Source organism: Belonocnema kinseyi, chromosome 5, assembly GCF_010883055.1.
Source record: "Belonocnema kinseyi isolate 2016_QV_RU_SX_M_011 chromosome 5, B_treatae_v1, whole genome shotgun sequence".
NCBI classification, from domain to species: domain Eukaryota; kingdom Metazoa; phylum Arthropoda; class Insecta; order Hymenoptera; family Cynipidae; genus Belonocnema; species Belonocnema kinseyi.
In genome coordinates this window covers 119,271,389-119,281,488 of record NC_046661.1, presented here as the reverse complement: position 1 = coordinate 119,281,488, position 10,100 = coordinate 119,271,389, and the positions used below count along the sequence as shown (strand labels likewise).

Genomic DNA, 10,100 nt, shown 5'->3' with positions numbered 1-10,100 from the left:
CGTAGAAACCTTTAGTCGTGTTGCCCTATCCTGGCAGGATCGCCAAAATGTAACGGTCCGAAATAATTATTTAGTTTTTTAAAAATAAGTGTGTCACAACGAAACACTGTTTTTTTTATTTTATTTCAAATATAAACTTCAAAGTACAAATCGATATAACAGAGTAATGGCTAATGTGTCTAATGCTATGCTTATATAGGCGGTTCCCTTCTACTTTCTTAAGGGCTTCTGGGAGGGGCTAATGCCTGGTGTTACAGTTGTTTGATTTTGGTTGAGACGATTAATAAGACCTCCGAGAAGTCGGTTCTCCGAATGATAACATAAACAATGTGTGCGCCTGGACTTTATCTCAATAATCGGCCAAGCGTGAAGTCACGTACTCTCTTCCCATAAGAAGATGTATTATGAAATCGATGGCGAATTAGGCATTTTTCAGAGTAGGGATTTGTAGCGCAAGTAAAGCAGGCTAACCAGAGAAAAACACGAAAGAGAGGGGAGGCTGAGGACCGCTGTGACGGTATCGAAGCTTCCACGACGAAACAAAAAGACAGATTAATCTGGTCCGCTGCCGCGACTCGTTCGTTAACTTGAAACTCGAATAATATTTTTTCCTGTAAAGATAGATTTCAAAAGACCAGACTAATAAATCTTGTTGATTCAATTAACTATGACTTTATCAATTTAATTATTTAGAAATACCCTTTTATTTAATCCTTTAGTTATAACTTGTTAAGATTTTCAGAAGAAGATTTCATCGCTGGAGTTGGGTTTTCAAACCCTTAATTGTGGAAACGGACTTGCTGTTGATTTATTCTTAGAAATTATAAAAATTCTTATTTTTCATACTTTGATTAATTATTCTCTTATTAAATCTAAAATATTTGAACTTTCGCGCGGTAAAAGACTGTCGGCTTCTTACATATAGTTATCTGTCGCGCCTCTACAAACATGTGGCGGAACCAATCGGTACATATCGCGCCTCTACAAGTATGTTATATTACTTTGAGAACGGTAACGAGACTGAGAATATAATCGAGAAATATATTCTCTGAGAATTTATGAGAATTTTTTTTAATGCAAAACACTTCTCCAATAAAGTATTGCTATCAATCGTGCCAGATGAAACGGAATGCATATTATAGGTTATTTAGGGGCTGATCCTGCAACAATGTTATTTTATTATATAATATGTATTGAAAATCTTGTCTTTTTAAATTGTGCATAGAACGTGCATAACCTTTTAAGAATGTGATTAAGGCGACGAGTGACGAGTGGGTCACATGACCAGATTCCTACCTTACCGTCACTTTTTTTATTTCCCAACTTATTTTCACACGAAGCGCCACATCGAATTGAAAATTTGGAATAATAAACAAGAAGCACTAAGAATGGTGGATCTGATCCTAAATTTGTATAATTATGAAAAAAGTTTTTTGTTGTAAATAATTTTTTTGCTTTTTTCATAATTATTAAAATGTAGGACCAGGCCCACCTTTCTTACTGCTTCTTATTTATTATCCTAAATTTTCAACTCGATGTGGCGCTTCGTATTAAAATAAGTTGAGAAATCAAAAAAGTGGCGGTAAGGTAGGAATCTGGTCACGTGACCCGCTCGTCACATGGACTTAAAAGAAAATCATTCGGTTAAATTTTGGAACAAAATTAAATTTTTTACAGTGTTAATTAATTAATAAGCAACAGTTTTGCATTTTTTAAATTCCTGAATATTCATAAGCTACAAAATAATTTATATGCAACCGTTCATATAACGTCCTTGCCCAAAAAATCGGAAAGATTAAGGACGTTTCTGATATATTTTGAAACAGTCGTAAAAATATTCTTTTCAGATTTCATCAGAAGCTTTCCAAAATCTGCATCCGAATTCTTCAGTTTCCTTCCGAAAATTTGTCCCAATATAATTCCATCAGATTTTATCCGAAATGTCCAACTAGTGTTGTAGCGGATTTTATCAGAAATGTCTGATTTAGTCTTATCAGATGTTATCAGAAATTCTTAATTACTAATAATAATTATTATTAATAATTATAATAATATATTACTTTGTTTTTGCAACTTATTATTTTTAAAAAGTTAATAATAATTTTAACAAACAAAACAATTGTTTAAACAAGGTTTAAAAAATCATTCTTTTTAACCAAAATTTTTAAACTAAATTACTATCAAATATATTAATCAGTTATAATTTCAAAGAAATTATTCAATTAATAAAATCATTAAATTTCGAGATTTTTAAATTAATCATTTTTTACTTTCTAATCCTTTGATATATTTTAATTAAAAAAGTTTATTTGCAATTACATAATAATTACATATCAAGTTCTACTAAACAATATTTATATAACAATATTACATAATTTAGTTTTCTGATCAAATCTGATAGAACTGACATAATTGCGCACGGGACATTTTCGGAAAAGGTCGAAAAAACGGAAAGATACAGCTGGGACACTTTCTGATAAATTCTGACAGAAAATGGTGGTACAGTTTCGGATAGAATTTCGGGTGCAGATTTTAGAAGGAATCCAAAAGATATGGAAAGCTTTGGAAAGAAAATTCTATCATACATTTCTTTTTGTATTTTAAGTAGAAAAAGATAATTGCGAGACGAGTTAGGATGCGCATACGTATGAATTTTTATTTTTTTCTGAAGCAGAGTTGACCTGTGATATGCTGTTTTTAAATAATATACCAGTTTGCGTTTTCAAGAAATCCTTTTCATTGAAGTGATACAGGTACACGAAAACCCGTTTTGCGGTTATTGTCTCATACGGTGACAGCACCAAACAACACGTGACAGTAACAAATGGCAACAAACAATTTTCCGCGCACGCGCTTTTTACACCAATTTGCGCCATCTGCGATGGGCAGGAAAACTAATTTGACTCCCCTCGCTGCCTCTCAACCCCCGCGTCGAGGTTCTAAAAATTCGTCATTTTTCCTTATTGAGTTGATCGAGCCTCATCGTGGATATTTACTAGGAATAGGTCAGTGAAAAAATCTTTTTACAAAACAGAATATATATAAATAAATTGACAAGAAAAGTTCACAGGAGAATGCAAGATGCTATGGGTCCATCGAATCGTCGACGCTGTTGCGTACCTGGATGTAATTCTCGAAGTGTTCCATTCAGTTTTCATAAATTTCCCCTTCCTCCAACTTCTTTGGCAGTTAGACAAGTTGATTATGTGGACCGATGCCAGGAATGGAAAGAAAAAATTGGAATAACTGACGTAAGCGAACATACAGTTGTGTGTTCACGTCACTTTACAGAAGAAGATTATTATTTCCCAGGTATATATACCCCCTAACAAGTTATGAATCGACACACAAATGGTAAGAGTTTTATCTCAAATGTCAATATTGTTCATTAAAAAAAAAAAAAATCATGTCAACTAAAGCGAAAAAGAGGCAAAAAAAGCACTCTAGGCTTCCATACATTCCATGGTATAAGCTTCATTTTAAACGTCTGCGAGGGAAATTAAATGTAAATAATTCAAATTTAGCGCAAATTTATTTTGCAACAAAATATTAAATAATGTGGTTGTGACGGGTCGCACGATGTTTTCTCTTTTTAGAAGTCGAAAAATGTTTCTGGTGGCGGCAGGTTTTGAATGTAAAATTTATTTGAAAAACATTAAATCAGTACTTGTAATGATAAAAGCAAAATATTTACAAAATAATTCAGAAATGGCATTGTTGTATGATGAATGAATTGTAAATAGCAAACGTAATCGCCAATTGGGTTCGAGAGGTTCGAATAGAAAGATTTTATTTATTTATTGTCATTGAAAAGTCTGGAAGGTAAGTAATATTATCATTTATAAGTGTTGTATTGTGCGTACTAATGTATTAATAATTATGTACAAATTTTCGAGGAAACATTACCAAAGGAAGAAGTATATAACCTCTAATATAATATTAAAATTTATATACACTTCAAAGATTTCTCTTTCTGTCCACCTTAAAAAAAGATTGTACATAATAAAAGTACAAATAGAATAGCATTTCATAAAAAATGAATGAATGTAACAGTACTCTTATCTAATTTCAAGAAATAAAAACTTGTTTTTATGTGGGTTTTATATAGATTGCGAATACACGAGGTAAGTAATTCAGTACCCGATAATAAGCGTTAAATACAGAATCATTGAGTATTTGTATTCCTATGAATACGCGATTTTCCCTCCGTCTAAAATTCCCCCAACGGGAAGAGATAAACTGTAGATCCTATTCCTCTCAATCGACTTAGTGACCTTTAACGGAAGCATTTATTTTACCTAATTTTTCATTATTAAATCGTTTTATAACTTAATAATTCGAAAAATATTGAAAATTATATTTATTATATTTTAATAATTTATTTAAGCATGTTAAAAATTTATTATTGCCTGATAATATTAAGAAGAATATGTTACATATGAAATCTATTCAAAGGTATGACTTAAAATAATTTTAACTCGAGAGGCTGACTTTAATTGCTTAGAATTAACATTTAAAAACTTATATGCCACATGAAGGAATTAAAATAATTTATTGTACATATTTTGTGAACTGATTAGAAGAAATTGAATAAGCTCAAAATATGAACGCTTTTGTGGAATACAATACATCTTTGTGAGGTATGCCTATTTGTACAATTGGAAGGAATTAAAGTATTAAATATATTGAAAACAAGTTCTCTTTTGGGGAATAGGAAACTATGCGGCGGTCGCTGTGGAAATATAAATGAATTAGTTTCGGAGATATCCTATTCTTATGATGACATTTTAGACGGATGGAAAAATCGGGCATTCAAAAATATATAATAATCTTCACTTTTCCGCTGAAATCTGAAAATATTTTTTCTCTATTCTGCGCTCATTACCGGGTAGGAATATAGTAAAGTATTTAGAAGGGAATTGTATTTGTTTTAGGTTTTGCAATGTCTGTGTTGCGGAAATTGTACGCAGAAAGTACCGAACGTACATAAACCTATAATCATAACTGCTTCAATGATATTGGGCATGGAGAATAGGTATAAGGAGACCAATCTGTAATGCATGGACTTCATGAAAAACAGTCACTTTTCTGTTGGTAGAAGTTCGCACGCACGCATGTGCAAAATCATACTTACGTATAGTTCAAAACTTCCCGATAGTGGCGTGCGAACTGCACTTAAAAAAATTATGGCCGCCTCCATTGTTGTGTTTTGACAGGTCGCTTGAACAAATAAATAATTAATAATTCACATCAAGATTCACGTATTTTTGAGTTTCAAACTTAATTACATTGCAGGATATGAATCTAATAAGTGAGTGAGAAGAAGCTCTTTCGATAACTCTTGAGACAGTAAGATGTTCTTTGCGAAATACATTTTCGAGCGGAAGATGTAGAAAAATTTTTGAAACGAAAATGCCGGATGGAACAATCCACCAGGTACAGAGAAAAATTAGAAATTTAAAATGGAACGCTATTCCGATGAAGGTATAGTTTCATTTGCGAATATCCATTTTGTCTTGATGTATAATATTATATGCATTTTATTTCAGGATGATGATTTCGAGATCGGCGGCCATAATTTTTTTAAATACGGTTGGCACTCCACGCTCGGGAAGTTTTAAACTACACATAAGTGTGATTTTGCACATGTGTGTGCGTACTTCTAGCAACAGAAAAGTGCTCATTTTCAGTTCCACTAGTTTAGTCTCCTTATGTCTATTCTCCATGATATTGGGCATGGAGAATAGATATAAGGAGACCAATCTGTAATGCATGGACTTCACCAAAAACGGTCACTTTTCTCTTGCCAGAAGTACGCACACACACATGTGTAAAGTCACACTTACGTATAGTTCAAAACTTTCCGTTTTGTTTCGACAGGTCGCTTGAACAAATAATTAATAATCTGACAGGATTTTGTGAAATGTTTGTGGAATAAAAAATTATTCGCCATGGAAGAGGTAGGTAGTATGTTTATGAAAATATCAAATTATTTTTACCAACACTATGCGCGCGACAGGCATTAGACGCGTTCGTAACAAAAACAATAAGCATACAACTTGCACCACTCTGAAAGTCTTGTACACTATACACTTGAAACCACAATTATTGGAAACTTTCGCTTTTATACAGCGATTTTTAATATTAACATCCTTGCCTTTATTTACAAACTATTCATTGTTCAATCATTATTTATTTACATTTGACTCTTCTTCACATCGACGGCCATATTTTTTTAAAAGTGCGGTTGGCACGCCATGGTCGGGAAGTTTTGAACTATACGTAAGTGTGATTTTGCACATGTGTGTGTGTGTGTGAGTACTTCTAGCAACAGAAAAGTGTTCATTTTCAGTTCCATTCGTTTGGTCTCCTTATGTCTATTCTCCATGATATTGAGAATAGTTGACCTTTAGAGGACGGGAAGTTTTCCGTTCAAATCGAGTTTTCATTTGAACGAAAATTTATGCATAATTAAACAGAAAACTCATTTTAAGTCCCCGACCTGACAGGTGGTCGATATATCGACCACCCCCATCTGCAACGTAAAGGCCAATATAAAAAAAAAACTTTTTATGATATTTCAGCGTTATAGTTTGGTATACCCATATTTTTTGATGCGCATGAGTACGAAAAAAATAGTGAAAGAAATCCTGAAGGCACCCTTGACCTTGAAAATCACCATCTCAAGGTCATTTTTTATATCTTAGCGTTATGGTTGGCATACACATGTTTTTTGAGGCGCTGAGTAAGAAAAAAATAGGGCAAACAATCGTGAACGCAGACGTGACCTTAAAAATCGAGATATCAAGGTACTGAGCGCATCTAGATAAATGTACAGACCGAGTTTTTAGACCAAAAAAAAATTTTTGTTGACCTCGGAATCATGATTATCAAGGTCAAAAAGTCTGCAGGATGTTTCTCACTATTTCCCCTTATTCAACGCACCAAATTTTGCCCGAAAACATGAAATAGTTTGTGTGCATTGGGTGATCGATATTTCGACCATCCCGGCCTCTAAAGGTTAAACTGCGATACGCCTCCGGGTGACAAAAATTGGAACTAGAAAGAATAGGCACGATTTTAAAGATGTATTTTAGTTTGTTCGCCAAATTCTTTTAACCATTTTTGTGTGGAGTTTCGAGCATTTATTGGATAATAAAAATAAGTCTTTATCGGAAACAAAGTGTTTTAGATGGAATTTACATATCATACAGTGAAAACGCGCACTTTTTGAAAGAAATATTTTTCTAAAAAAAAAAAACAATTATTGTTCTCTTTATTGTGATTTTTAAAAGATAGTACTTCAATGGACTTATGATGGATAGTACAACTTAAGTGGACTTATTTTGAGGCAAAAATGAACTCAAAGTAAATTTTTATTAATTTATACATAAAATATTTACTATTTAAAAAGCTGATCTAAATGTTAGGTTAGAATTTGTATTTAAATTTCAATTGTCTATCAATCGTATTCTTGGCATAATATGGATAAAATTTGTGGCCACATACATTAATGAAAGTGTATTTAAGCTTACAATAAATTGAAACTCACATGAAATAGTGAAATAGTTGTTTTTTTTAACCTATTCAACAAAAGTGTGTGTTTTTTTACCTTATAAGATGAAAATTCTATCTAAAACTATTTGTTTTTTATGAATATTTATGTTTAGTATTCAGTCACTGTTTTATACTTCGGCACCATGTGGCGAAATGGTAGACTACCATTTACAATAGTTGTACAAAATTTGTCCATTGTGGAAAATGTCGTCACCTCAAGTAAATCGTCGTATGAGAAGAATTTTCAACAAGAAAATTGTTATTTATCTTTTATAGCTTGGAGGGAAGAACTCTAAAAAACAAATAATTTTTTCAGTGAAGGAGGTGAAACAGGATAGGAGAATGGATGATTAGAGAAAAAAAGTACAGACGCAAACAGTTGTAGTTTCCAAAGAGGATTGACTCGAAATCTTCTTTCTGCACGTCTTTGCTAAATGTTCATCTAAACTTTCGTCAGAGGATGAAAAATCAACGCTGGTTTTCACTTATTATATTTGTACTATTATTATGTACAATCTTTTTTCAAGGTGGAGAAAACGATATATGTGTGACGTGTATGCAAATTTTGAGGTTATATACTTATTGCATTGGCAATGTTTTCTCAGAATTTTGTATACAATTGTTAATACATTACAACGTACATTATAACGTCAAAAAGTGTTAATATTACTTAACCTTCAGAATTTACAATTACAATAAATTAATAAATAAAATGTTTCTCTTCGAACGACTTAATTCAAATTTAACCCAAATGCTTTCCCGGTAAAAAGGCTTGCATTAAAAAGTATTGAAAAATTCATACATCCAGTGGTAACGTGAGAAATATTGAATAAATTTGGGACCCGTTTTTGTCCTCCCGATTTAAATCCCCATAGAAATAGGAGTTGTCTCTTAAATTGAATTCTTTTCTGTACCAAGCGCCGGAAATATTTTTCTGAATACTTTTGGACACCACAAAAAAACCAATAAATAAAATATTTTAAAACCCTTTTAATTTAGCCCATTTCGTTAATTTTATTGACTGTTTTACGAATAATAATGGGGTAAAAAGCTTTTTAAAACATAGCATAGGTCATTTTATGATGTCACGATTATTGCTTCAAACGAAAATTGTTTTTAATTTATAAGAGGTTACGTCTGGCAGGTTAGATTCAAAATTTGTCATGCCTTTTAATGCAAAGCTTCTTAACGGGTTGCTTTTATCATTACAAACAATGATTTAATCTTTTTCAAATAATTTTTATATTAAAAACATCTTGTCCGTATTTAAAAATTCTTTAAATTTGAATAAATGTTAAAGCTGTTTAACCTCATATTAGGGAGACCCTTGCATAAATGTGTGTGTGTGTATGTGTGTGTGTGCCGAAGAAAATGGGCTTACTCTAAAAAAATCGAAATCAAGGTTTTTACACATTTCGATAGTTTTTGAGCTGCTCTTTTTGATTAAACCATCGGGGAAAAAATCCGAGTGTTATTATTGCTAATAATTTAGTTGTTAGCTCCCCATGAAATTAGGCTTTGGCTCGAGAGCAGTGTCATATCATCCGATATTTGGCTTAAAAGGTTCATTTTCGTGTTTTTTAAAATTTGGTGAATGCTATAACTCTAAGGTAATTTTTAATTTTATGAATAACGTCATCAGGATAAATTGTTTGAATTTTATAATACTATGAATAACCGCACAGAGATATCTTGAATTTTGAAAAAATTGGTCTCAAAAATATTCAAAATGCGCTCACTTTTTGAATGTTTATACGAAAATGGCTGACTAACGAACTTGACATTTAGTTTAGGGCACTAAAAGAATGTAAGAATGATTTTTTCAAAAATTATCGTGCTGACAGGCAGACAAGCATAAATACATATACAGACCAACAGACATACACGTTCATAAAAAACCTGTTTTTCGGATTCAGGGTGTCTCAAAACGTCGATATTTGACAAAAACTGGGGGGGGGGGGGCAGGAATTTTAACTGAACTTTACTTCAATTTAACGAAATTTTACTTAAATTTTGAATTTGAATAAACTGTATTTACTTTTTGAAATTATCTGAATTGTATCTTCAATCCTCAAGTACCAATAGAATTTTTTTGAACTTATTTACTTAGCATCTCGAAAATTTCTCTTTTAAAAGACACCAGACGAGAAATTAATTTAATTCAACTAAACTTTATTTGATTTTTCAATTCATCAAAATTTCATTTAAATTTTGAATTTAGCTATATTTTATTTAAATTTTAAATTTAACAAAATTTTATTGAAATCTGGAATTATACTCAATTTTATTTAATTTTAAAATTTATCTTAATTTCATTTAAACTTTAAGTTTAGTTTTAACAATTTTTTTTTGAAATTTCACTAAAATTCTAGAATTCCAAATCGACCGTAAGAGATATTAATCAATTTTAAAATAATAATAAATCGAATATTTGCAGGCTCTCTTTAATTTAATATAATTAGGCAATTCAGTGTTCACAACATTTTTGGCATACAGTCAGCCGACTGACTTAGCTATAGAAAATATTGCTATAGTGATGGTGA

At 31.6% G+C, this 10,100-nt stretch overlaps 1 protein-coding gene and 1 long non-coding RNA gene across 2 annotated transcripts; both read left to right on the top strand.

The window, feature by feature from the left end:
• Window positions 1-2,903: 2,903 nt before the first annotated feature.
• On the top strand, window positions 2,904-8,580 carry LOC117172711. The gene is made up of 3 exons (XM_033360873.1): window positions 2,904-3,005; window positions 3,071-3,312; window positions 7,874-8,580. The coding sequence occupies exons 2-3, from the start codon at window positions 3,075-3,077 to the stop codon at window positions 7,909-7,911; spliced, it is 276 nt and encodes a 91-aa protein (XP_033216764.1). The 5' UTR covers window positions 2,904-3,005; window positions 3,071-3,074; the 3' UTR covers window positions 7,912-8,580.
• Window positions 4,344-5,667, top strand: LOC117172712. Its single transcript, XR_004467051.1, has 3 exons — window positions 4,344-5,216; window positions 5,296-5,436; window positions 5,550-5,667. It is a non-coding gene; the product is annotated as an uncharacterized LOC117172712 (long non-coding RNA).
• Window positions 8,581-10,100: the final 1,520 nt, after the last annotated feature.

Coding starts and splice junctions, on each gene's coding strand:
- LOC117172711 (XM_033360873.1), top strand. CDS start 3,075: ATGCAAGATGCTATGGGTCCATCGAATCGTCGACGCTGTTGCGTACCT. Junction 3,313..7,873: donor AGAAGATTATTATTTCCCAG/GTATATATACCC, acceptor TAATTTTTTCAG/TGAAGGAGGTGAAACAGGAT.